Source organism: Protobothrops mucrosquamatus, unplaced genomic scaffold (genome assembly GCF_001527695.2).
Source record: "Protobothrops mucrosquamatus isolate PMUCROS unplaced genomic scaffold, P.Mucros_1.0 scaffold1600, whole genome shotgun sequence".
Lineage (NCBI taxonomy): Eukaryota > Metazoa > Chordata > Lepidosauria > Squamata > Viperidae > Protobothrops > Protobothrops mucrosquamatus.
In genome coordinates this window covers 65572-93312 of record NW_015387763.1, presented here as the reverse complement: position 1 = coordinate 93312, position 27741 = coordinate 65572, and the positions used below count along the sequence as shown (strand labels likewise).

Sequence of the window (27741 nt, the reverse complement as noted above, 5' to 3'; positions counted from 1 at the left end):
CAACCCCCTGCTCAGGCAGGAAACCCTATACCATTTCAGACAAATGGCTGTCCAGTCTCTTCTTAAAAACTTCCAGTGTTGGAGCATTCACCGCTTCTGGAGGCAGGTTGTTCCACTGGTTAATTGTTCTAACTGTCAGGAAGTTTCTCCTTAGTTCTAGGTTGCTTCTCTCCTTGGTTAGTTTCCATCCGTTGCTTCTCGCCCTGCCTTCAGGCGCTTTGGAGAATAGCTTGACTCCCTCTTCTTTGGGGCAGCCCCTGAGATACTGGAAGACTGCTATCATGTCCCCCCTCGTCCTTCTCTTCATTAAACTAGACATACCCAATTCCAGCAACCGTTCCTCATATGTTCTAGCCTCCAGTCCCCTAATCATCTTTGTTGCTCTTCTCTGTACTCTTTCTAGAGTCCCAACGTCTTTTTTACATCGTGGTGACCAGAACTGGATGCAGTATTCCAGGTGTGGCCTTACCAAGGCATTGTAAAGTGGTATTAATACTTCACGTGATCTTGATTCTATCCCTCTGTTAATGCAGCCCAGCACTGTGTTGGCCTTTTTGATATGAATCAGTTGCCAAGCACCTGAATTTCGATCACGTGACCACGGGGATGCTGTGATGGCCGTAAGCATGAAAAACGGTCCTTAGTCACTTAGTACCATTGTAACTTCGAACAGTCACTAAACGAAATGTTGTAAGTCGAGGCTGGGAAGGTCGCAAATGGTGATCACGTGAGCCCCGGGGTACTGTGAGCATCATAAATGCATGCCGGTGGTCAACTGCCCAAATTTTGATCATGTGGACTGTCAGGATGCTGCAATGGTTATAAATGTGAGGACCGGTCCTAAGTCAGGTTTTTTTTGGTGCCATTGTAACTTTGAATGATTGCTAACCAAATGCTTGTAAGTCGAGGACTATCTGTGTAGTTGCTTTGCTGGTCTGAGTTACAGGGAGCTGAGATCCGTGGAGAGATTCCTCTTCTTTTCTCTAGTGGATTTTTTTTTAAATTATTCTCATCGGTTGCTCGGTGGCCAGATTTATCAGCCCACACCTTTCGCAAGGCCCTGAAAACATGGTTTTGCCAATGGGCATGGAGAATCGAAAGGCTGTCCTAGTTGGCAGAGCGGCCGCACCGATGTTTATTGGTGGATGGGTCTACCTTGCCTATGAGCTTGATGCATTTTTTTTATCGTCTTGATGTGGTTTTTATATGGTTTATATGTACTGCTTTTAATTGCGGCACCCATTTTGCTGTTTTATATTGTTTTACCTGTTATTATTTATTTGTTGAACATCATTGACTTCTTACTCCAGGAACTGAGGTATTTGAATTATTTGTTTAATCCAGTTTCACATTCAGGATTCTTAGAATAGGGGATAAAAAAGTTTATGTGTGTTGTTTGAGGAGGAGGAGGAGGAGGAGGAGGAGGAGGAGGAGGAGGAGGAACGGTTGCTGGAATTGGGTATGTCTAGTTTAACAAAGAGAAGGACGAGGGGGGACATGATAGCAGTGTTCTAATATCTCAGGGGCTGCCCCAAAGAAGAGGGAGTCAAGCTATTCTCCAAAGCACCTGAAGGCAGGACAAGAAGCAACGGGTGGAAACTGATCAAGGAGAGAAGCAACCTAGAACTAAGGAGAAACTTCCTGACAGTCAGAACAATTAACCAGTGGAACAACCTGCCTCCAGAAGCGGTGAATGCTCCAACACTGGAAGTTTTTTAGGAAGAGAGTGGACAGCCATTTGTCCAAAATGGTATAGGGTTTCCTGCCTGAGCAGGGGGTTGGACTCGATGACCTCCAAGGTCCCTTCCAACTTTATTATTATTATTATTTTTATTATTATTATTATTATTATTATTAGGAGGGAGGAGGAAGGAAGAAGGAAGAAGGAAGAAGGAAGACAGAGCACTTTAGAGAACAAAGTATAGCTTAGGAACTAAAATACCTGAACTTCCTTTTCTTTGGATTGTTAGAAGGCACTTTTATTTCAACTGACTTTCACCCCTAGATAACCTTTATTGACATTCTTTTGGGTGTGGAAAAAGTAGACTTCAGAATGATCTAGGACAAGAGTGTCAAACTCGCAACGTCACATGACATGTCGCAATGTATCACAACTTTTTTTCCCATTGCCGGCAATGGGGTGGACACGGTTTCGGCATGACGCATCCGGCCCGTGGGCTGGCAGTTTGACACCCCTGATCTAGGATATTAAATTGCCATTAAGAATTTACACTTTGGAATACGGGAGAATAAAAGCTGCTTCCTTCAGAAGACTGTTAGCTCTTCAGGGAATTAATAAACCTCGAGCATTGAGGTTTTCTTTAGTTTTCCTTCTTAATTCTTCCTTGAATTATTTGCTAAGAAACGTTGTACCAAGAAGTTTGCCAATAAAACTGGCAATATCAGGCTGGTTATATTCAAAGTTCGGCCATCTGTATGTAGGGAGAAAAGAACCGGATGAAACGGTTGGTTTTAATCAGCTCAATATTCCAAGCAAGCTGTTTGTTATCCCTTATGCCTAAGTGTTTCCTTACCTCAGCTTCAAGTGAGGCTTCAGCCACTTAACTATGGGAAGATGCTAAGGCAGGGGTGTCAAACTCAATTTCATTGAGGGCCGCATCAGCATTGCAGTTGCCCTCGGGGGGCCGGGGGTGTGTGGTCAGGGTGGATGCAGCCTACTGGATGGGCATGGATGGAGTGGATGTGGCCTACTGGGTGGGCATGGCCAGCTCTACATCGTTCGCATCAAGGGTGCCTGTGGGGGCCTGGGCAGGAGTGGGACAGATCTGAGGGTCTCTGGCAGAAGGGGGTGGGACCAGGGCAAGCGCCAAGGCATGGTCCATTTCTTCATTCCTCACAAAGGGTGACACCTCCCCAGCATGCACCCAGGAGGTGGGGCCGACGTGGCAGGGGCTGATTCCTCGCTGTTTCTAGACGGCCTTGTGGAGCTAAGACTGAATGCCTTTCAGCATAGATGGCCACCACAAAATTGTACATTAGCTCCCGGCCGATCTGGGCCAGGGCCAAGGCAGCGGGGGCCGTTCCCTCACTGTTTCCAGGATGGCTTCGTGGGCCACATCCGGCCCCCGGGCCTTGTGTTTGACATGTCTGTGCTAAGGGAAAGAAATTGATGGAGGAAAAAGATTCATCAAACCAGCAAATAGAATCTGGAATCAGGGCGGGATATAAATCCAAATAATAAAATAAATAAATAAACAAATAAATAAACAGGGGCTCAACAGTTGGAACTGTGGGAAATCAGGGCCCCCCAGAGAAAGAAATATTTTTGGGAAATATTTAAAAGACAGAATATATTTCCCTAAAGGATTTTAAAAGCAGAAACCAACCTCGCCCCCAAGTCTCTCTGTCCCAAACAGAAACCAAATCTGCGGTATTGCAGATGTGATAATCTTGTCAGAAAGACTGGAGTCAGGAAACTGGGATTAGGAAGAAAGATCCCTAGAATCAACACACCAAAAATCTAAGAGTCATCAGCCACAGCCCCAGGGAAGCAGGATTGACCTTTGGGACATAATAGGATTAACCCACCACCATCAGAATACCAGAAAGGCACACTCAGACTCAGGCAGACCTTGGTCATGCCACAGGAACAACTCCAAACAAAAGGCTCAAGAAGGTATAAAAACCCACTCCCTACATGTGCTCACTCTCTTTTCTTCCAGAGCCATCTTTCTGTTTGGCTCTCCTCTTCAATAAACTGCTACCTTCTTTCTAAAGCAGTCGTCATGTTTTTTTTCCCAACTTGGACTGAACCATGATGAAGACTTTTTCTTCAACAGAACAGTTGAAACATTCTATTGTTAGAGCAATTTAAATTTTGTTAGTAAAATTACCCCACCCCACTATATAGTGGACATCAGCAAAAAAAAAAAAAAAGACATCAACATATTTAAGAACTAAGAAAAAAATTCCTGAAAGAACAATTAACCAGTGGAACAACCTGCCTTCAGAAGTTGTGAGTGCTCCAGCACTGGAAGTTTTTAAGAGGAGGCTGGACAGCCATTTGTCTGAAATGGTGTAGGGCTTCCTGCCTGAGCAGGGGGTTGGACTAGAAGACCTCCAAGGTCCCTTCCAATTCTGTTATTCTGTTAAATAATTTTATTTTATTTTTACTTGCATTGACCTTCATTATGCTTACATAAATCTCCTTTGTGTGTACATATTAATAAATATCGTAAAATTTTCTAATTGTACTTTGTAAACAATATTTCATGTTTATCTTTCATTACTGTATGCCAATATTGGAATCTATCTAGCAGCTGTTTGCTTCTGTTATGAGGATGTCTGCTCTCACTAAAGATGTTGAGGTGGTTGATTATAAAACCAGATGGCTGCATTTGCACAGAGAATTTTCCACTCAGGTTTTTCGTTCTTTCTTTTTTATTAGTAATTTAAGGTGTATAAATATTGGCTGCTAAGTTAACTTTAATATTCAACTTGATTTGGGCAACCCCAGAAAAAAGATCCGCTCAGAAACTGGGTTCCAGGTAGTGTGTGAATGTCATGCCTAAATATGTACTCAGTTTCAAATACCAAGCAAATTTATTTTCTTTCTTCATCAAAAAAAAAATGAAGACATGCACATTTGAAGACATTACTGAAACATAAAAAGAAGAGATATTCCTTGCCAGAAAATATATCTCATAGCGAATCCTGATGAATATAGGTCGATTATTAGCAGAGAAATGGGGACATGAGTGAGTATGGAGCGAGCAAGACTTTTAAATTTTTAAAACTTATTTTATTAAATGTGATTTTTCTTCACTCCATAGAAGGATGTTATCCCCTTTGATAGAAAACCTGCCAACTCAGAAGAAAGGTGCGTTATCATTTCTTCCACCTTGCTCGGTGTTTTCCCAAAGTCAGGGCTATTTGCCGATAACTTTGGGAGCAGGCGTGCATTCGGATTTCTTTATAATTTCCTTGTATAGCCCTGGCACTCCGTAAACACGTGCCTCGTTCAGACAAGCGTTCTTGGTTCCACAGCCCCGTTCTGCGTGACTATAGAATCTTCCCTCTGCAGAAAGTGAGAAAGATGATAACAAAGTCCATTGTGTATAAAGCAAGGGACATTGTGGGATCAGCTTCGGGGCAGGGTTTTCGGGCAGATTTATTGTTATTTCCTGGCATTCAGCAGGATTTGTGGTGAGGTGTTTTATACTCTTAAAACAAATGTGCTATGGCAACCGGAACATGTTCCTCTGTACTTTACCCTCTATCAGGATGCAAGGAAGAAATGTACATATTTACGGCTTTTGATATTTGCAAGAAAAACTTTTACAGTCACTGCTGTGAGATGAGCAGTTACATAAGTTGGGTGGGTGGATGGATAGATGGATAGATGGATGGATGGATGGATGAGAAGGAAGGAAGGAAGGAAGGAAGGGAAGGAAGGAAGGAAGGAAGGAAGGAAGGAAGGAAGGAAGGAAGGAAGGAAGGAAGGAAGGAAGGAAGGAAGGAAAAGGCTGATGTAATTGTAACCTGCTGTTCTGCAGAGATGAGCCTGGATTTAATTAAAATGACTGCAATCTCATTAAACTATTGCTATTAAGAGTAGAGCACAGTCATTCCCAACGTGACTGCACTGACCCAGCTAATTTTATTTTAAAAACAATACACAGGTTATGAAATTTATTGTATTTATTGAATGGCCAAAAGGCCATAACAGAAATGGATTCATTCTGTTTTAAGCCTGTTTTTAGACTTACTTGTAGGGTTTGTGCATTTCATACAGCAAAACGGCAAGACAGCCAGTTTGATATAGTGGTTAAAGCAACAGATTAGAAACCAGGAAACTGGGAATTCTAGTCCCACCTGAGCTATGAAAACCAGATGGGTGACGTTGGGCCAGTCACCCTCTCGGTCCAACTTGCCTCATTGTTCTGTTGTTGTTGTGGGTAAAGTAGGAGGAAGAAGGTGTGTTTGGACATGTTTGCCATCTTGCGTTATTTGTAAAAATAATAAAGATGGGATACAAATGAATAAATAGTGGTGTGGCTGGGGTTTTTTTTGCAATACGTTACAGTCTTTGTGCATTTATCTAGAAATTTATCTTGTGATCAGAAGGCCGCTCAGAGGTCACAAAGGAAGCCTTGTACATCAATCAACCTTCTCCCTCAATTTTATCATTAAATACTGGAAATTACCTGCATCCTCAAGGCTCATCCTGGTCCACACACTTTCTTCTTATCTTATCCTATCACCACCGCAGGTGGCAATACTATTCCTCGGCTCTTACCTTGTTCTACCGTCACATCATAATGGACGCAATACTCTTCCCAGCCGTTGCAATGAATCAGCTCAGTGGGTTTGCAAGTGGGATCCTCTGAGATGCATCCAGGACATTTCATTCCATTTGGACGGATCCCGAGTTTGGGCACTTGGGGAATTGGGAAAACAAAGCAGAAATTATCACATTGCCATCCCATCTTCGGAGTCCCTTGGAACGTCCCCATCGTAGACCTTTACTATGAGTTCTTGGAATTCCAAAGGAAAAGCGAGGATCAGCTCTCCGATTATATCTCAAGAAGATTTACTAGAGTTTGTCTCAGAGCTTTCAGAAGTCACATTTTATACAGATAGTCCTCACTTAAGGACCACAATTGGGGCGGGCAACTCTGTCATTAAGTAAACACGGTTCTTAAGCAAGACATCACGTGACCACGATGGACATGCGACCTCCCTTCCTCCATGGTGCTTAAGTGAATCACCCATGATCATGAAACGAGACATCAGGTGACCCACAACTTATGGTTTCACGGCCAGCTTCTGCGTGGAGTCGGCTTATCCTAAATGCCCACCAATTGTGAAGCACTGAATCTTGATTACATGACTGTAAGGATGCTGTGATGGGCATAAGCCATAACGTTGTTACTTTTTCAGTGCAGACATAATTTGAAGCAGTCGCTAAACCGGGCAGATATTAAGTGAGCACTACCTATAATGGAATTGAGGCCTTTGAACTATGGTGCTGGAGAAGACTCCTGCGAGTTCCCTGGACTGCAAGGCGATCAAACCGGTCAGTCCTAGAGGAGATCAACCCCGACTACTCTTTAGAAGGCCAGATCCTGAAGTTGAAACTCAAGTCCTTTGGCCACCTAATGAGAAGGAAGGACTCACTGGAGAAGGGCCTAATGCTGGGAAAGATGGAGGGCAAGAGAAGAAGGGGATGACAGAGAAGGAAGTGGCTGGATGGAGTCACTGAAGCAGTAGGCCTGAACTTAAATGGACTCCAGAAGATGGTAGAGGACAGGAAGGCCTGGAGGAACGTTGTCCATGGGGTCGCGATGGGTCGGACACGACTTTGCAACTAACAACAACAACCTATAATGGGCTGTGAGAATAACCTTGAAAGATAGCAGAAAGAACCGCAGCTTAAACAACACTCTGACAAGAGACATATGAATCTAAACCAGGAATGGGAGTAGAGAAAGTGTCTCAGAATTGACCCTTCCCAGTTTTCTGGAATGGAGGGGCAGGGAAATGGGGAAGCATCGTCAGACTTGGAAGAGTCTGCTACTGTAAGGGGAACGAGTGCTTACATGTCACGGTTCCACTGTTGCAAAGATTCTTGCGACAACACTTTGCGGCACTCCGCTTGCGTCTGGAAGGGAGGGTGAAGCTCATAGGTGATGGGACACAATACTTGATTTTGCTGCAGCCTTTGTAAGTGGCAAGCCACACTTCATTGCCTATGGAGGGGAAAGAGATGTAGTCAAGATAGGGGCTAAGATAGGGATTGAAAGGGGCTTCATTTGGAAAGGGAAAAGAAATAACCAGAATTATCTCCGGTTAGCTTCGACGTCATGAAGAGGGTTAATTGAGCGGAGTGGCAAGGAGCAACCTCGCCAGAGTTTTGCCACTGCTAAATCAGTGTTTCGTTATAGGCCATAGCAGCCATTTGTGATATATGTGCCCATAATACCGAATCAGTTTGAGTGTGGTAGGCTAGAAACTGGGAGACAGTGAGTTCTAATTTCATCTAAGGCACAAAACCAGCTGGGTGATCTTGGGCTGGTCACTTTTTCTCAGCCCCAAGAAGGAGGCAATGACAAACCACTTCCCCCCCAAAAAAACCTTGCCAAGAATACTGCAGAAATTTGTCCAGACAGTCTCCAGGAGTTAACACTGACATACACACATACAAAATAAAACCCAGAATATATTCTCAAACTTTCAAATGCACCACTGGGACCCAAACACTCCACTTAGGAATGTTTGAGTTGCAAACTTGCGCCGATACGAACAACTCCAACTGCTTGCAACTCCAACCCAGAATATACTGGAGACTGGAGGAAGATTAGTTTATAGCACATCACATAGGTATACTTGATAGGGCTTGTAAACAAAATAGACTTACAAACAACCTTTTAGAACATCACTTGTTCATAAGTAAAGCACTGTCTGCCTTCCTAAATGGCCCTTGACTTTAATCTACTTCCTCAAATTCACGTCATCCCACAATAAATGAGTTCATTGTTCCTATGCCAGATGACGGTTCCTCGCAATATTCGAGGGCATCTGTAGGTAGAGACATACTTATACCCAAATTACGCCAGAAAATGTCTATTTTAAATTCAAATCCTTCCACTTTTCTCAACGTACATCCTGCTAACTCTGGTATGTTCATCATTTCAGGGGGTAACAAAACAAACCCTGTTCAACTACCAGCCCTGCTCATGGAACGGAGCCCTCCCTCTAAGTTTCCAGTCCTGAGTGGGTAAGTGGTCAGATCTGGAGTAAGCCAGAAAGGTCATTCACCAATGCTTGTCTCGGTGGTCAGAATCAGGCAGGTGTTTTCAAACGGGCGGCAGATGTGTGGCGTTCCAGTACAGAAACCGCTGCTGCTGCTGCAGTGTTCGCACTTCAAACAAAGCCCTGAAAGAGATAAATCACAGGTAAATATTAAGAGTCGGTCCACCATTGGAGCCAGGAACAATCCCAGGCTACGGTAAAAAAAGTCAAGATGGCAGCTCATATTTTATTGGGCAGTGGGACAAGACATAGTAGTAAGAAAACATCTGTGCTGGTGGGGAAGCTAATGATCATGATCAAAACTCCAGGGAAATGGAAGAGTTAAGCGTCCCGTTTCAGTGATCCCATCGCTTGATTCTCATTCCGCTCTTTCAAAACTGCACAAACTCTGCATTGCATTAAAAAGTGGAAATAAACCCCTAGCAGGGAGAGAGTTTGATAGCAGTGTTCCAATATCTCAGGGGCTGCCACAAAGAAGAGGGAGTCAAGCTATTCTCCAAGGCGCCTGAAGGCAGGACGAGAAGCAATGGGTGGAAACTGATCAAGGAGAGAAGCAACCTAGAACTAAGGAGAAACTTCCTGACAGTTAGAACAATTAACCAGTGGAACAACCTGCCTCCAGAATGCTCCAACACTGGAAGTTTTTAAGAAGACACTGGACAGCCGTTTGTCTGAAATGGTGTAGGGTTCCTGCCTGGGCAGGGGGTTGGACTCGATGACCTCCAAGGTCCCTTCCAACTTTATTATTATTATTATTATTATTATTATTATTATTATTATTATTATTATTATTATTATTATTATTATTATTATTANATGAGGACTTATAGCTTCTTGGCAGGAGAGAGTAGGAGGGACAAGAAGACAATGAGGATGGTTGGCCAGCACAGTTCCTGGTCTCCCAAGTTGCAGAAAGGATCAGTCACAGACTGAAACCCTTGTTCTGAGCTTAGTGACCAGAACGACATGCAGAGAGCTAAGACTGCCACTTTTCAGATCAATGGGCAGAGGAAAAATACAAAGTATTTCAACAAGGCTTTCCTCACTCGTGGTCTGGGCAGAGGTCTTCTCCCTTCTCCCAGAGCAGTGGTTCTCAACATGTGGGTCGGGACCCCATTTGGGGTCGATCGACCATTTCACGGGGGTCGCCAAGCAAGGCTGTCCACCATTTTTTTTGTCCGCCATTTTTTCCCCTTTTCTGGCGGGTGCCTTACCTCCCTTGGGCTGGGCCAGCTGGTGGTCGGCCTGCTCCGTCTCTGCCGCTTGCAAGCTACGCCTCGGCCAGCGCAGGGGGCGGAACCATGCATGCACGGCGCTCCTGGGCAGGGAAAGTACTCGACTTACGACTGGTTGGGTAGTCCTCGACTTACGACCGGTTTAGTCCTCGACTTACGACCGGTTTAGTCCTCGACTTACGACCGGTTGGGGTCGCGGCATTAAAAAGTTGAGAACCACTGTTCCAGAGCCTGATAGGAGCTGGGGTGGCACAGTGGTTAGAATGCAATATTGCAGGCTAACTCTGCCGACTGCCATCAGTTCGATCCTGACTGGCTCAAGGTTGGCTTAGCCTTCCGTTCTTCCGAGGTCGATCAAATGAGGCCCCAGATTGTTGGGGGCCACAGGCTGTAAACTGCTTAGAGAGGGCTGCAAAACACTATGAAACGATATACGAGTCTAAGTGCTATTGCTATTGCCCTGGGAGGAGAAACAAGGGGACCATCAGCTATTGTTACTTCCCCAAATATGAAGACAGTACATTAAGTACTGCTTGTAAGTGTATCTAATTGACTCATCGCGGTGTAATTATTTGCCCCATCTCATTTCTTCCTTCTGCATTGTGTGTGTTAAATTATCATTTGAAAAGTAAGGAATTAAATTTTGTATAAGCAAGTCTGAACTTTGGAGAACAGGAAAGAATGTCATTAGCCCTGCAGGAGTGTACAGCACTTCACCCTAAAAGTATTGGACATTTCCAATTTGCAAAAAGTAACTAGAGATCAGTTCCAAAAGGCAGCATATGAACCCTCCCCCCACCCCCCCCCGGAGGAAGCATTCAATAATTCAGCAACATTGTTGTAAAGAAGCACAACGAGATTTTATTCAGCCATAAAAAAGAAATGAGCTCATTGTTCGAGGTAATCAGAACTCGGTCCAATTAAGCTCTACTTGAGGATCTGAGGGACTAGCCCCCTGCTCATTAAATCAATCACTTGGCAGCATGAGAACATGTAACATTCTTCCAAATTTCTGCATACAACCCAGGGATGCCAAAAGTGCGCTCTTTGTTCCTGCAAGCTTGCTTGGTTCCACAGCCACGTTTGGCAAACACGTAGATCTCATTATCTGCAGGAATTAAGGGGAAATGTCACCTCTGGAGGATCTGGACTCTGTTACAGTCAAGGAGAGAGGCCTGGACCTTGAACATCTGCATTGATAGCTGGTAGACCAGAAGTCCCCAACCTTTTGGGCAACAGGGACCGGTTCCGTGGAGAGAGGTTTTTCCACGGACCGGAGGGTGCGTGGTTTTGTGTGCTGCCTGCATCTCGCAGATGGGGCTTTGCTTGTTTGTGCGGACTGGTTGCTGGCATGCCGCGGCCTGGTGCCGGTCCACGGACTGGGGGTTGGGGACCTCTGCTGTAAACCAGAGGTCCCCAACCTTTTGGGCACCAGGGACCGGTTCCGTGGAGAGAGGTTTTTTCAGTGGACCGGAGGGGGCGTGGTTTTGTGTGCTGCCTTCATCCCGCGGATGGGGCTTTGCTTGTTTGTGTGGACCGGTTGCTGGCATGCTGCGGACCAGGGGTTGGGGACCCCTGTTCTAAGCTATTTGCAGATGTTCACGAGGTGGGTGGCATTAACGTCTCTTGGACTTGCTCTCTGTTAATGCCCCATATATTCTCATTTCCCTAAACAGCCCCGATGACGGCAGGTGAAGCAGCAGGAATCATGGAGAACATTAGCGATGATGTCATTGTTGGACACTGCCTTGTTATCCTCAAGGGTATTTTTGGCAGCAATGTTTTGTGTCCTTTGTAATGCAGGAAGTTTTGTGTGATGTGGAGCAGACTAAAAGCTGGACTAGAAGCCCTTTTGCTTATGTCGCCTCCCGTCTGTCTATCCTAGTAATGCCCTGCAACTTCCTTCAAGGGAAGCAAATCTATCAAAATAAAAAGGGGCTGTTACTAAAGCTAGTGTATTTAGAAAAGGGGCTCTTTTCATAACACAGCCAACTTTGCCTAGCCTTAATCGTCTGAGATGCCCGTTACTCTCTCAGCCCAAAGTCACCAGGTAAGCTTTCGTGTCTAAAAGGAGATTCCCAAAAGTGCTTTTTCACAAGGCAACTGGATTTTTGTGAAAAAGCACCTTTGGGATAATTGTATGATCTGGATCAGGGGTCCCCAATCCCCGGGCCGTGGATTAGTACCGGTCCGTGGCATGCCAGCAACCGGCCCGCACAAGCAAGCAAAGCCCCATCCGCAAGATGCAGGCAGCACACAAAAGAACTTTTTCGAAGCAGTCCCAGCCTGCCTTGAATTACCCTGACAGGGTTGTTGTCATTGTGGGGAAAACAGGAGGAAGAATGAATATTAGTTATGTTTGCCACCTTGAGTTGTTGCTAACAACAATAAAGGCAAGGAATAAGCAAACAAAATGAGGCTGGTACTGGGGACCCCTGTGGTAGACTCACTACAGGTTTTTTTCTACATCATTCCTTTCTACACCTTATAGTTATTGTATCTAGCTTCCAAGTTTGTGAGAATGATTTATAGTAGCCTGCCTTGGTGATTTGTCTCAATCATGTGGGCCATTGCTTTCTCACATTTCAGGACCTCAGATTCCTTGATCAGTGGAATAAGAGGCATATAGTTTAGGGATATTTCATTCCAGCTAGAAAAACCAGCAGAAGAAGACCTTAAGCAGAAGTAAAACTCTCTTCTTAACTACTTCAGAATCAGAAAACAACAAAAGTCTTTTGAATATGCTTCCAAATCAAGTGTCCAAAGAGGGTACAAGCAGTCCCCCGACTTACGGTCACAGCTGAGCCCAACATTTATGTTGCTAAGTGAGACGTTTGTTAAGTGAGTTTTGCCCCATTTTATGACCTTTCTTGCCACAGTTGTTAAGAGAATCACTGCGGTTGTTAAGTTAGCAACATCGTTGTTAAGTGAATCTGGCTTCCCCATTGACTTTGCTTGCCAGAAGGTCGCAAAACGGGATCACACGCCCTCCGCCCCGGGACGCTGCAATCGTCATAAATATGAGTCAGTTGCCAAGCGTCTGAATTTGGATCACGTGACCCTGGGGATGTCGCAAGAGTCGTAAGTGTGAAAAACGATCATAAGTAATTGTTTTCAGTGTCATGATAACTTCAAATGGACTCTAAATGAACTGTTGTAAATCAAGGATTATCTGTAGTAAACATGTATAGATATCTTCCCTTTCAAGGTACAAAAATATTACAAAGATCTATTGACCTGTTCCCAAAATATTTGGCCCCATGGAAGGTATGAACCAAAATGGCTCCTCTTTCTAGTTCTTCACATCTGAAGGACTTACCGTGTTGCATAGTCACACCCATGTAAACACATTTCTGCTCCTGGTCATGGCAGTTCAACATCTCTGTGGCTTGACATTCCAGATTCATTGAAAAGCATCCTGGGCATTTCAGTCCATTTCGTGTTTTCTTTGCGTCTTCCACTGGGAGAAGCCATCACATAGGTGGGTAAGAGCAACTTAACTGTTGGAGGGTTATGTCAGCAACTTCAAGGAGATCCATTATTGGATCTGATTGGGCTGTATCATTCAGCCCTGAATTAAATCAGACCACCCATTAATCTGCACCACCCAGATCTCATTCTATTTAAATCAGATATATGCAACTGTATAAATAGCCTTGTGCAACTAAAAAATTCCACTGCCTCTTGGATCTTCCTCGTCTGTCTAAGCCAGCGTTTCTCGACCTTAGTAACTTTAAGATGGGTGGACTTCAGCTCCCAGAATTCCTCAGCCAGCACAATGAAGCCCGTACGTCTCAAAGTTGCCAAGGTGGAAAAACACTACTCTAAGCAAGAAATGAATCAACTCAATGCCCGGAATCAAAAATGTTTTTAGCTACCATTGCACAATTCTACATATCCCAGTTTCCTCTGATGCTTTTACCTAGTTGGAGTAATGAAACATCTGCAGGAAAACAATCAAATTCAGAGAGCACCAAGGACCCCTCACTAGATATTTCAAACTCTTTCCAGTGCTCGAAACCTCCATGTCTGTTCACCTTCCCAGTTGGAAAGAATTCAATGGGAAGTCTTCTTTCATGCTTCCCTTTGCAATTCATCTGAAGAGCGGGGAGTCTGAAAAGCTGCAGCTTGTTAGGGAATGGACATTTCATGCACACAGCACCAGTTTGATTGGAGCCACACAAAAATCATCGGCCACGCCACCACCTGCCATGCTTATGAGTTCATCGGAGCCTGGAATTCCACAAGCAATTCCATCAACAGACACACTGACCTACAACCAGCCTAGGCATCCCTCAGAATCGAAATCAACTGCATGTCAACGCTGCTAACATCGGATATTTTTGCTTTGACAACAGATGGAGATGCATCCATTTTCTTCTTTTGTTTTACTCTTAGAGTTAGAGTTAGAGTTAGATGATACCAGGGGGGGGAATGTGCATGAGAGTTAACTAGACATAGCAATACTAAACCTAGTGTGAGAACCAAGGTTATTGAAATAAGAGATGATAGGAAATGGCGGGCTGGAGAACTGGAGGGGAAGCCTGCATTTCAAACTAATTGGAGAATGTGATTTATGATTGTTAACTGGAGGAGGGAATTGTGCTTTGATACTATGTGCTCAGGGGAGGGGAACTCAGTTTTTGGCTTTGATTATGTTAGTGCCGATGCTATGCTACTCAAATAAAGATTCTTTAAGGTAAATAATGCCTCAGAGTTCTTTGAAGAGTTTCATCTGTCGGAATGACACCGCACAGCCAACCAGAGGCAGCACTGACCTTCAACCAACCCACACAAGCCCCCCTCAACCAGCAGTTCACCTCCCAATGACCTTGACCTGATGTAACCTCCCCATCACAAGACTCATCACAAGTCTCCCACTGATGACTCCCACCTGACCCATCACAAGACCCATCACAAGACCCTCACTTGACACACCCACACCTGAAGCCCTTATAAACAGTAGAACACTGACATCCCCTAAACTCCACTGAAGATGTTATTTAGCCTGGTAACAAAATGTTTGGAAGCCAACCCACAAGCTCTTACACCCCGGCTACAGATATTCGCCATTATTGCAAATCTGAATTTTGATCCCATGACCGTGGGATGTTGCAACGGTCATGAGAAATGGTCATAAGTCGCTTTTCTCAGGGCTGTTGTAACTTCGAAGGGTGACTCAGTCAAGGACTATCTGTCCACATGCAAAGGAGACCCATGCGAATTTCTCCGAAGCCCTCTTCTGCTTTGAGAGAACAAGAAAGAGTAGTGGAGAAAAGTTCTAAAGAATGTCTCGGTCCAATCCGAGCAGGACTCACTCATAATTTTTTGGGTCCTTAGTAATGAGTAACATCCATCAATAAGAATTCAGAAGTTGTTTTGGGGGGAAACTTACATTTCACAGCTCCTTTGTTGCAGAAATCATGGTAGCAACACTTGGCCGTCCTTCGCTCGTGCTTCGAAGGAAACGTGAAACTCGTGGAAAGAGATGGACAGTTCTTGGTTGGCACGCAGCCTTTATAGGTGGAGAACCATTGATTGTTCTCTGGGGTTACAAGAGGAAAACCACAAGACAAGGGTCAGAGCTGGATAAAGTAATGTCAGAAAGTAAAGGTTGGAGATGGGTCTCAGTGACATCAAGAAGTAGAGAGTAAGGAAGAGGACCTTGACAGAGACATGCAAATTCCATTCCTGAAGTCACCTTCCTTACTCTCTACACAAGATTAAGGGAACTTTCAGAGGGATTGGAGACTACTGTATCCTAGAATCTAGGACGATGGAAGGAACAATGAAGATTTATTGAAGACCCACTACTGTCCACCAACTCCAGGCTTCAACGGGAGCAACCATAAATTTTCATATTATTTTTCAGATTTGGGTTGCAGTGGTTCCACCATACAAGGCAGAAGGCCTTAAACTCAAACAGGCTGTTATTGGTTTGCAGCAGTGGTGGGATTCAAATAGGTGAACAACTGGTTCTCAGGGTGGATGCTGCTTCCGGAAGTCCATTCTGGTCTTGGGCAACAAAAAATTAGCTACTGGTTCTGCCGAAGTGGTGTGAACTGGCTGAATTCCACCACTGGTTTGCGGGTGTGCAGTTGAATGCCACTGTTTCCAGATGTATTTGAGCATATTGGCTAGAGATTAAGGATTCTGTAATCCAACAGATTCGGAGGATACATGATACAGGCTTGGAAAATATATATTTTCCAAGCCTGATGTCAACGCTGCTAACATTGGATGTTCTTGCTTTGACAACATATGAAGATGCAGCCTTTTCCTTTCTTATACTTTACTCTTAGAATTAGATGATGCTATGGGAGGAGGCGGAATGTGGTGGGAGTTAGTTAGACATAACAGTATTGTACTAGTGTGTGAATTCAGAGCTTGAAATAAGAGATGATAAGAATTGGCGGGTTAGAGATCAGGAGGGAAAGCCTGCAATTCAAACTAATTGGAGAATGTGATTTATGACAATTAATTGGAGGAGGGAATTGTGCTTTGATACTATGTGCTCAGGGGAGGGGAATTCAGATTTTGGCTTCGACCATGTACGTGCCGATGCCATGCAACTTGAATATCAAGATTCTTTAAGGTAAACAATGCCTCGAAATTCTTTGAAGAGTTTCATCTGTCGGAACCATGACACCTGTATCCTGTATCCTCCAAATCTGTTTGATTACAGGATCTGTAATCTCTAGCCAATATGATTCCAAGGCTTTCTACCTTGTGTATGTGTGTGTGTGGTGTATGTGTGTGTATACACATATCCCTCTTCTCCAACATAACCTTTTAATAACCAGGCTACTGTAGTGTTAGATTGGAAGAATCCAATCCCCTCCACCCCTCAAAAGGCAAAGACACCCACCAATGATGTTCTCTGTGGTAAGGATCAGGCAGGCCTTTTCAGATTTTGGACAATTATATGGGGCCCCGGTGCAGGAACTGGTTTTGCTGCTGCATCGTTCACACTGTAAGCCAAGCCCTGGAAGAGAAGATCAGCAAAGCCATGTGCCACTGTCTTCTTTGTCCTTACTTGATAGCACAAATGTCACCTAACTGCTTCTTTATCATAGATCAGTGATGGCAAACCTTTTAGAGCAGGGCTTTTCAATCTTTTCAACCATTGTACCACTTTTAGGATATGGTAACATCCGAGTACCACCAGTCACCTAGTAAGGTGTCAAAAAACTTGATGACCAAAAAAAAAGAAAAAGAAAAAAGTGATAAAATACAGGTAGTCCTCAACTTACAACAGTTCGCTTAGTGACTGTTCGAAGTTACAATGGCACTGAAAAAAGTGCCCCCCAAGCCACAGCCGAGCAAGACACCTGCCTGCCTGCCCGGCGGCGCTCTTCCTCCTGTCTGAGGTTTTCATTGTTGTGAGCATCTCTGTTGAGGATTGGCAGCGGGGGTGGATTGGAGGGGTGTTTGGTTTTTATTCTCCCCGTCTGCTGGGTGGTTGCAGGAGGTTTTGGTCACTTCACATGACCCTGGGACACTGTGACCATCATAAATATGAATCAGTTGCCAAGCATCTGAATGTAAATCACAAGACCCTGGAGATGCTGCAACATTCCAGCTGATTAGTGCTTCTTCAGGGCTCAGTGGAAGCACCAGGATCAGCGCCAAGCTCCAGCTGGATCCTGGTGCTGATCCTGGCGCTTCCACTGAGCCCTGATAGCCCTGCAGCTCCAGCCGTCTCTCGCTCAGGCTTGTGCGGTGCTGCCACCGGTTCAGCTCATTCCCCTCCCCCACTACCACTTTTCTAGGATGCTCACGTACCACCTGCCAGGTGCCAATGTACCACAGGTGGTACCCGTACCACTGGTTGAAAAGCCCTGTTTTAGAGACCGAGTGCCCAAAAACTGGCCCCACCCCTGCTCCACTCCCTGCCCCATTCTCACCCTGCCTGCCCGCAGGGCCACTCACCGCCTCCACAGCCCGCTGCAGATCACCCAGGCAGCCCAGCAGCGCCATGGCAGCCACGCCCTCTGCCCGTGCCCTGCAGTATCAACTGTGCGCGATGGGGTGTGAGGGCAGAGTCTTGTCTACGCTGCCTGGCTGCCATGTCCTTGGCTGCGCTGCTCCGCATGGGCCACACTCGGGGGGTGACTTTCCTCCAGGGAGGCTGCTAGTGAGGAGGGGGTTGTGGGGGGAGGCCAGACTGGGGCAACAGCATGTGTGCCCACAGAGAGGGCTCTGAGTGCCACCTCTGGCACCCGTGCTATAGGTTCACCACCACTGTCATAGATCATTCTTCACATGAAATGGCAGTGAAGCAAGCTTGTTTATCAGCAGCAAAAAAGCAAAGAGAAAAACTCATCCCTCTGCTCTTTGCATGGCATAGAATTGGGGAAAAAATATATTCTTGAAAGTGAACACTCTACCTCAGCCTAAAACAAGCCAGAAATTTGTGGGAGAAGGAGAAGAGACATCCTGGTGATAGGTTTTTATAGGATCAACAGTAAAGATCCTAATATGTATACAAATGGTTCTCAATCCTTCCAATTATAAGAACCCAAGATGGGGAAAGAGGGGGGAAATGCTGAAGATATTGGAGAATCACAGATCATCAAACTAGACACTGATGAACTAGATGACAAAAACACTACATTGTGATATAAAATAAGTGCATGATGTCCCTAAACAGTGTTTAAAAATGCCCTCCATCTTCTCTACCATACAGCCTTTCCATCTTGTGGTGCCTAGAGGTGTGTCTTCATAGCATATAGCTTAAGAGAAAGACTTACTGCTTAAAATTTGCTTCAGTTATTTGGGCTGTACTATGACGTGTATGATCAGCAGAGTACTTGTCAGTTAGCCACAAACATTACACTAACTAAAATATTAAACCTATCCCAATGAAATCGTCCTAACATCTCCCCTTTAGGATGTCTGAGAAGAAATAAAAGAGAAGATATGGAGAAAACTCCAGATAAGGGCTTGAGAAGCTAAGGACTTGAAGAGACAAGAATAATCCAAGCAACTCTTAAGTATCTCCTGGGTCTAAATCAGTCCCTGATAACTTACCAAGAGCCAGCAGAAAGTCAAAGAGGTAATAAGTCAGCAATACATCCATTCTCTTTAGAACCAGAGAGAATGGAAGGCTGGAGTTGAGGTGGCAACTGCATCAACATCTGGATTCTTCTAGCTGAGGAAGCTTCCTGGACTGGAAAGGATATAAGAATGGGCCAGGGGAAAGGGCAGATTCAAAGTCCTACTTATACAATCCATCACTTGCTAAAACTCAGCCTGAATGTCAGAATCCAATTATATTTCATTTCTAGCTACCTACTCTGAAAAAAGACCCATTTCTTACTCTTTGTGGATTCTGTCATACTACAAAAGGGGAGGAGGGAGCAAGGGGGTTTATGACTCTCACTTCCTTCATTTAAACTACAAAGGACTGGATGCGATTCTTATCAAGAGGACTGACCATAACAATATGGCCATAGCCTTTCATCTACTCTCTCTCTGAAGTCTCCCTTTTGCCGGCAGTGAGGGGAAAGGGGTGGAACAATGTAATGCCTGGGATCGTCGCTGGAAGGACGGTGGGGTGGGGGCTGCTTGGGAACACTTAAAACATTAAAGGGTAGGGGTTGACCCCTCAGATCCTGTCTAGAACGCCTGCAACCATCTTCTCTTAATAAAGATGCCTGTTGGAAGAGATATTCCAAGAGTTCTGTCTTCTTAAGATGTAAAGTGGGGTGGGTCCTTACACTGAACTTGCTGACCCATTATCATACTGAAGGATATTCTAATTCATTCAAAACAAGTATCTGTTTACCTCTGAGCTCTCCCCATATTCCTACTTAACCCCACCCCATCCCCCCCAAAAAGAAAAAAAAACATGAGATTTTTTTTGACCAGAGAAACTCAAAATGGTTGAATCAGAAGGAAATCTTCCCGAGTTCCAGGTAACACAACTGGTATTCACAATATTTAGGATTCAGCCTGTTTACCTGAAAGTGAGACCAACTGAATTCTTTAGGACTTACTCCTAAGCCAACACAACAGGGTCAGGGATGTCAGTTACATAAGCTTTTCTCAATAACTTGGGCATCAGATATGGAATCATGCAAGCCATTGCTGATCCAAAGTTATATACCCATTGCATGCTGTCAGTTTAATGTTCTCCAGCAGCTAGTTTACATTTGGGAGCTGAAAGATATTTCTCTTAATTCTTATGTCACTGTCTTTCTTAGATTAAGGTAAATAACACACTCTATTAGAAGTGGGGGAAAAATATTATTGGCTAACACGATTATGACATCAGTGGCTCGTTCCACCAACCACAGGAGACCACAGGTTAGAGTTCTGTATCCATTCTTTGTTGACAGTTACCTCGGTGGTCATAAAGTCAGTTCCAGAATCAAGTTGCACCCATTTGACACCAACTTGGGATTCCTGTGTCACTCTTCTTTGATTCCAACTCCTCAACCTTAAACCTAGATATTTTGACAGTTTGGGCAGTTGATTGGTTCCAGAGAATTAGGTCTCAGGTTTCCTTCCTGATACCCAAAATAGCCACCCCACCTTGTTCCATAAGCAACTTAGCTCTGGTGAACCCGTGCCAAATGGAACTCATTGTGTAATTTGTGTAGGTAAGCTGTCATTTGGGAGGAGTTATGAGACAACATTTGCCCTTAGAAGAATCTGAAAGGGAGAGATATGGGTGAAAGCCTACTATTAAATTCCTTTAGAAATCCACCTAGGAGGCTTTATATGAGGTCAAAGTAGGAATGCTCAAAAATTGAGAAGTGAGCAGATTTGCGCATTCTCAACTGATAAACCTCAAACCCCCAAAAGGAAATGATGGGTGTCACAGATCCTTCCTCAAATGTAGTTTTTGATTAAGGAACTCGTATATATTCCTGGCATATTTTGTCACTGGGTAATTTCCAGAAAGTGCAATGATTGCTTTTTTGATCACTGAGTAACAGAGGTTATCTTTACTAATAGTCCATATGCTGACATAAATTGTTTCGGCTCCTCCCCTCGGAACGCTACTATAGGGCATTGCGTGCCAAAACAACTAGACACAAAGACAATTTTTTTCCCGTGCGATCACTCTGATGAATACCTAATCCCCACAGCACTGTTTTATGCCTAAGGATATTTACCCATGTAGTATGGCTGTGTTACTATTATCCTTCTCATCTCTTCTATTACCTTCTCCTATTGGTATCTTATGATTATGATTATGTTACTTGTTTGTTGTTTGTCTCCAGAGTTATATACCAGAGACAAATTCCTTGTGTGTCCAATCATACTTGGCCAGTAAAAAACTATTCTATTCTATTCTATTCTATTCTATTCTATTCTATTCTATTCTATTCTAGTCTAGTCTAGTCTAGTCTAGTCTAGTCTAGTCTAGTCCAGTCCAGTCCAATCCAGTCCATATTCTATTCTATTCTATGCCATGCCATGCCATGCCATGCCATGCCATTCTCTGCTGTGCTGTGCTGTGCTATGCTATGTTATGCTACTCTATTCTATTCCATTTTCTATTCTATTCTATTCTATTCTATTTCTTTCCACCCAATTTAATTTGGTCTTCTCCAGAAATCACCATCGTAAGAGGAGATGCTTAGGATCTTAGTAGCCTCCTCAAATTATGTTCCACGGGATTTCCTAATTTTTTTTATTTCTTGGGAAATTTACTGGGTAGCATTGGAAATTGCTCCTTTGTGGACTGAGGTTTGGTGCTCGTATGACACAACTGACTGAAATAATCCCAGGATCAAAGGTGTCTCCTGATCAAATTAGGTTCCGGTGTTTGTATAACATATTAATCCCACCCCATATCTAGCTCAGCGTGTTAGGGAAACCCATCCAGTAAATTCTGAAGAGGAAACCTCAATTTAAAAATACTTACTTATTTGATTTGTATGCTGCCCATCTCACCTGGAAAATCTTTCTAAAGATTTTAACCAAGGTAGGTCCATCATAAATTTGAAGGTTGCTAAGTGATTGATTATTCTCCAATCCCGTAACAGGTAATCCTCAAGGACTGGAGAATAATCGTATTAAGATGATTTGAGAACCGTGCCAGAAATCCTGTGTATTTTTCCCAAAGTTTTATAGAATATGATAAATTCCAATAGTCAAGAGGACACTCTGCTAAACCAACAAGGGATAGGGAGAATTAGAAAATGTATTTGTAACAAAAAGAAAATAAAAGAGGGAACAAGGATGTAACGCCAGAGAGACTTTATTATTATTATTATTATTATTATTATTATTATTATTATTATTATTATTATTATTATTATTATTGTTGTTGTTGTTGTTGTTGTTGTTGTTGTTGTTGTGGTTGTTGTTGTTGTGGTTGTTGTTGTTGTTGTTATTATTATTAATTCTAGAGACCAAGTATTATTGTAAATAAATGCCTTCATTCCTTCTCCCACTTTGTTTGAAAGATTACTAGACCTCGTGGATGAAAAGAACTTGAAAATTTTATTGGTAATTCCGGAGACCACCAAGATGGCGGCCTTTTTATCAAGCACAGAGGAGGAACCAGATGACTTCAAAAAAAGTTCTGGACGAAGAAGACACTGGCAAGGGCCGAAAAAATGGTGCTTGAGGAAGAAATAACACCCCACACACCCTTGTCGGTGCAAGCTGCCTTCACACTCAATTTATAGATCTTCCCTCCAAATGGCACCAGGTCATTCTGTTGCAAGCTGCAGGCATTCTTAGTTGCACAGCCCTTGATGGCAAAGGATTGATTCGTAGAAGCTGCAGAGAGAGAAATAAGCTGAGCTACATTTGTGCAAACAGAGGAATCACTTTGGCATGGGGAATTGTGGCCTGTGAGTTCAACTCTTGAGTATTGTCTTGCATGTGCGAATCAAACAACACTGAACTTCCTAAGTAGAGTCTATTATTTCACCCCGCAACTATCAGTAGCCTTCCCAGGAGTGCCTGTTTCTTGACCTCATCTTCCTCAAAGGCTAATTTGGAAGCCCCCTAAGGGTTTAACCCCTTCTCATACCAAACAAAATCAAGACAAGAGTTATTTTGAGGTTTGTTTGTTTTTTCTCATGCTTTCCTCTTTTTCAGGACTGAGTAATCTTTTCTGAAACTTATTCCCTCCCCAGAGAAGAGCAACTAAGATGATCCAAGGCCTGGAGACTAAAACATATGAAGAACGGCTGCAGGACTTGGGTTTGGCTAGTCTAAAGAAAAGGAAGAAATAAGGGAGACATGATAGCAGTGTTCCAGTATCTGAGGGGCTGCCACAAAGAAGAGGAGGTCACGTTATTCTCCAAAGCACCAGAGGGCAGGACAAGAAACAATAGTTGGAAACTGACCAAAGAGAGAAGCAACCTGGAATTAAGGAGAAACTTCCTGACAGTGAGGACAATCAACCAGTGGAACAGCTTGCCCCCAGAAATCGTGGGCACTCTATCACTGGAGATTTTCAAGAAGAGACTGGACATTCACCTGTCTGAGATAGTATGGGTTCTCCTGCTTGAGCAGGGGGCTGGACTAGAAAACCTCCAAGATCCCTTCCAGCTCTATTCTATTCTAAACTGGAACTTGATATCCCCTTCCCATGGGCAGGTCAAGATTCCTTCACCATGATGAACTAAGGAACAGCACATATAAATTGACTCTGTTTTGCATTCCAATTCTTTAGGGCAGGGCTGTCCAATCTGGGCAATTTTAAGACTTGTGGACCTCAACTTCCAGAATTCCTCAGCCAGCTATAGGATCATGGTGTGATTGTAGCCAGTATATTGAGGGGACAGGGTGGGTGGATGAATGATTAAATAACTGAAAAAATACCAATAGATGCTCCTGTGAGAGTAATGCATTTCTCTTCAGTTCCGATGCAGGTAATGTGACTTTTGATTTCACACTCTTTCTGATTGTAGCTTTCACAGGCCGGACAAGACACCCCGTTTTCCAAAGTACCAACCGGGGGAACTGTAAACCAAGATAGATTTCACCTTAGCATCCAAATGAGAAGATATATCAAGGGAACTGTTGGAGGTACAGTGTCAAAAACTCAGGATTGCCGCCATGATCACACCACACCTCTGATTTTGATCGTTTTGATAGCCACGGTGCTATCCTGAATTCTTTGATACATGCACCATTACTACCCCTAAGCATTTTGACGGATAAGCATCCTGTAGCACTAAGTCAACTGTTGGCTATTAAGATATCTTTTTCCCCTTAGACTTATTGTATTTTAACCAGTTTTCCATTGGCTTGGAAGATTTTTTGTTTTATCCATCCAACTCTGAATAGGCTGTCTTTGAGTGGGGGTTGGCTAGTTCCATTCTAAATTTCTCCTATTCTTTTTTAATCCTAGTTTAGACATTGATCCATAAGCAGAATTTCTAACAGATATGCATTAGCCCAGGGGTAGGCCACCTTGGCTCTTTTATGACTGGTGGACTTCAACTCCCAGAATTCCTGAGCCAGCCATGCTGAGGGGAAAGGGAGAGGTTGCCATGCTGAGCCATGCTGGCTCAGGAATTCTGGAAGTTGAAGTCCACCAGTCATAAAAGAGCTAAGGTTGCCTACCCCTGCATTAGCCTCTGGGTCAAGAGCCATTGTAGAGTTGTCCTCCTTAGAACTTGGACACAAAAGTGTTGCATTGCGGATTTAGAAGATAATAGGCCCCTCTGTTCCTCATTGTCTGCTCTGTCCTTAGGAATAGATCCTATACTGTACCTCTGATTTAAGGCTGTAGGGACAAGAATCTAGAAAAATACAGGAACAAGCATGCAATAAGGTAACTACTTAGCCAGAAATGAGCAGCTGAGCCACTATTTTTTTATTTACTTAGGAGGTGCGTGGCACAGAAATCTTTATTGTTTCTGTTGTTTTATTTTTTCCTACGGAAAGTCAGTGCTTGTATGACTTTTCATCTGTTCCGAGCATTAATTTAGCGGCTTTCTAAAATTGCTTTCTGTCTCTTGAGAAGCTCTGTATTTTTCCCTCCTTGCCAATTTATATTTTAAATAGGATTATCCAAAGGAAGGAATAGAATTCTTATATTGTAGTTTCCTCTTTTAAATAAAATAACTCAATTAAAAAAAAAAAAAAAAGAACGGTTCCCAAACCCAGGAAATACTCACCACTTAGACTTAACCCTTCGTTGCACATATCTGTTGAGCAACATGCCATATTGCTTTGGATGTGGCGCCCAGTAGCTGTGGTCAAGGTGAAGGTCAAAGGTCTACAAAGCTTTTGGTCAATGCATCCTTTGTACGATCCACTGGGTTTGACATCTCCACCTGGGAAGAATGAATGAAAAGCAAGTAGAGAAAAATCGATCCATTCCACTGCCTCTGGTAAACTAGCAACTCCAGCTTCCTTAGATTCTACTGAGTATTCTTTATTTACTTGAGTTTTATCCTGATTTTATTACTTTATAAGTAACTCAGGGCAATGAACATACAGTACATACAGCTCCTTCCTCCTCCTATTTTCCCCACAACAATCCTGTGAGGTGGGCTAAAAGAGGGTGATTGGCCCAAAGTCCCCTAGCTGACTGTGATGCCTAAATCAGGATTAGAACTCACCATCTGCTGGTGATTGGCCCACAGTCACCCAATCCACTTTCATGCCTAAGGCAGGTTTAGAACTCATTATCTGCTGGTGATTGGCCCACAGTCACCCACTCCATTTTCATGCCTAAAGCGGGATTAGAACTCACAGTCTCCTGTTGATTGGCCCAAAGTTCCCCAGGTGGTTTTCATGCCTAAGGAGGGACTAGAACTCACCGTATCCTGGTTTCTAGGCCAGCACCTTAACCATTACACCCAGCTGGCTCTATGCGTGGCATCTGATGAGACCCAGCACTCTTACCCAGTGTATTGACTTCTGCCAAAGTTACACATGCAACCCCCAGATCTGTGCAATTATCTCTGCATTCAGTGCTTCCAAGAGGACATGAAACACAGGTTAAATTTGCCATTCCTAGGGGGAGAGAGAAAGTGTGAGTTACTGAAAGAAAAAATGAGCACTTCTCTGCTGTAGACCCAACCAGGCCTTGATCTTTGGACCATCGAAATTGGAAATGTCCACTCCGAGGGCAGCTCTGATAGCTCCAACACTCATTTTTCTTTTCCTCTTCCTCCTTTGGTGTTTACCTACATATAAGCTGCTGGTTCTACTGCAAGGAACAAATGAGTATAGTTAATGCTCAACTTACAACCACCATTTGGGCTACAGTTTCCACTGCTGAGTGAATTGCGGCCATTTTGTTCTCCTTTTTAGCCACGGTTCTGAAGCAAATCACTCCCATTGTTAAGTCAATCATGTAGTCATTAAGTAAACCCAACTACCCCCCATTGACTGCTTGTTGGAAGTCAGCTGGGAAGGTCCCAAATGGTGATCACTTTACCCTGGGATGCGGCAACTATCAAAAATAGCATGCCGGTTGCCAAGCACCCAAAATTTGTGCTGTAAGGGATGCTGGGACAGTCGTAAGTGCAAGGATTGGATGTATGTAAGTCACGTTTTTCAGTGCCTTTGTAACTTCGAATGATCACTAAACGAATGGGGTAAGTTGAGGGCTGCCTTTACTTGATGCCTATAATCCATTTGCAACCGTCTGCCCAGGAATTCACACACCTAGCACAAACCCAGAAATTTGGGGTTGAAAGGACTCACCGTGGACATAAGGGAGGACAATAAAAATAAGGCAGAGGATCAAACTTCCCTTCATTGTTCCTTGTGGGAAGAACAAATACAGCTGAACACAGGAGTAACTCCAACGGTGATGCTTTCTGTTGCACAAAGAAACAAATATTTCATCAATTTGCTTCAAATCAGGACTTCACCTTACACAGCTATATATGGCTTGGCTTTGCGAGAGGAATGATACAGTAACTAAGTAGTCCTTGAATTAAATCTGGCCTCTAAAATGTGCCCCATCATTTCAAAAATCTCTTGGAGAATAAAAGTTGGTTGGCAAAGAGAAGATGAGTGAGTTTGTTATTGTATGATGGATTATCTGGGAGATTCTCAGTCCTCCAGGTCAGGGCTTTTCAACCAGTGGTAGGGGTACCACCTGTGGTACATTGGCACCTTGCAGGTGGTACGCGACCATCCTAGAAAAGTGGTAGCGGGGGAGGGGAATGAGCTGAACCGGTGGCAGCACCGCACAAGTCTGAGCAAGAGACGGCTGGAGCTGCAGGGCTGTCAGGGCTCAGCGGAAACGCCAGGATCAGCGCCAGGATCCAGCTGGAGCTTGGCACTGATCCTGGTGCTTCTGCTGAGCCCTGAAGAAGCACCAATCAGCTGGAGCTCAGCACTGATCCTGGTGCTTCTGCTGAGCCCAGAAGAAGCGCCGATCAGCTGGAATATTGCAGCATCTCCGGGGTCTTGTGATTTATATTCAGATGCTTGGCAACTGATTCATATTTATGATGCTCAGTGTCCCAGGGTCATGTGAATTGACCAAAACCTGCTGCAACCACCCAGCAGATGGGGGAATAAAAACCAAACACTCCCCACCCACCCCCACTGCCAATCCTCAACAGAAATGCTCACAACAATGGATAGAGTAGAGGAGATAGTGAAAGAACCAATGATTGCATGGGCAAAAAACATAGGGCACAATATAGAATTAGAAGATTGGGAAAGAATTTGGAATAAAAATCACAAAATAACAAAATCCGCCGCATATAAGGAAAATCAATATAAAATGCTATATCGTTGGCACCTAGCCCCTGCAAGATTAGCCAAAATGTATCCAAAC

General features: G+C 43.9%; 2 protein-coding genes across 2 annotated transcripts; both read right to left on the bottom strand.

Moving 5' to 3' along the window:
• Positions 1-4889: 4889 nt before the first annotated feature.
• Positions 4890-10568, bottom strand: LOC114923030 (phospholipase A2 inhibitor and Ly6/PLAUR domain-containing protein-like). The gene is made up of 6 exons (XM_029285394.1): positions 10541-10568; positions 8782-8898; positions 8017-8019; positions 7563-7712; positions 6260-6400; positions 4890-5038 (listed from the first exon to the last, which is right to left on the bottom strand). Exons 1-6 carry the CDS (start codon positions 10566-10568, stop codon positions 4890-4892), a joined length of 588 nt encoding a protein of 195 aa, XP_029141227.1.
• Positions 10569-10981: 413 nt separating this feature from the next.
• On the bottom strand, positions 10982-26706 carry LOC114923029 (phospholipase A2 inhibitor and Ly6/PLAUR domain-containing protein-like). The gene is made up of 5 exons (XM_029285393.1): positions 26652-26706; positions 25832-25955; positions 25112-25251; positions 22623-22754; positions 10982-11118 (listed from the first exon to the last, which is right to left on the bottom strand). Exons 1-5 carry the CDS (start codon positions 26704-26706, stop codon positions 10982-10984), a joined length of 588 nt encoding a protein of 195 aa, XP_029141226.1.
• Positions 26707-27741: the final 1035 nt, after the last annotated feature.

Excerpts from the sequence above, each read along its gene's own strand:
- LOC114923030 (XM_029285394.1), bottom strand. The coding sequence starts at position 10,568 with ATGAGTCAATTAGATACACTTACAAGCA. Across the intron at positions 8,899-10,540 it reads ATTAGATACACTTACAAGCA|GGCTTTGTTTGAAGTGCGAA; the intron begins GTACTTAATGTA and ends TATCTCTTTCAG. Across the intron at positions 5,039-6,259 it reads TGATGTGACGGTAGAACAAG|AGGGAAGATTCTATAGTCAC; the intron begins GTAAGAGCCGAG and ends CACTTTCTGCAG.
- LOC114923029 (XM_029285393.1), bottom strand. The coding sequence starts at position 26,706 with ATGAAGGGAAGTTTGATCCTCTGCCTTATTTTTATTGTCCTCCCTTAT. Across the intron at positions 25,252-25,831 it reads ACACTGGGTAAGAGTGCTGG|TGGATCGTACAAAGGATGCA; the intron begins GTCTCATCAGAT and ends TGTCAAACCCAG. Across the intron at positions 11,119-22,622 it reads GGCAGCTTGCACCGACAAGG|ATAATGAGATCTACGTGTTT; the intron begins GTGTGTGGGGTG and ends TAATTCCTGCAG.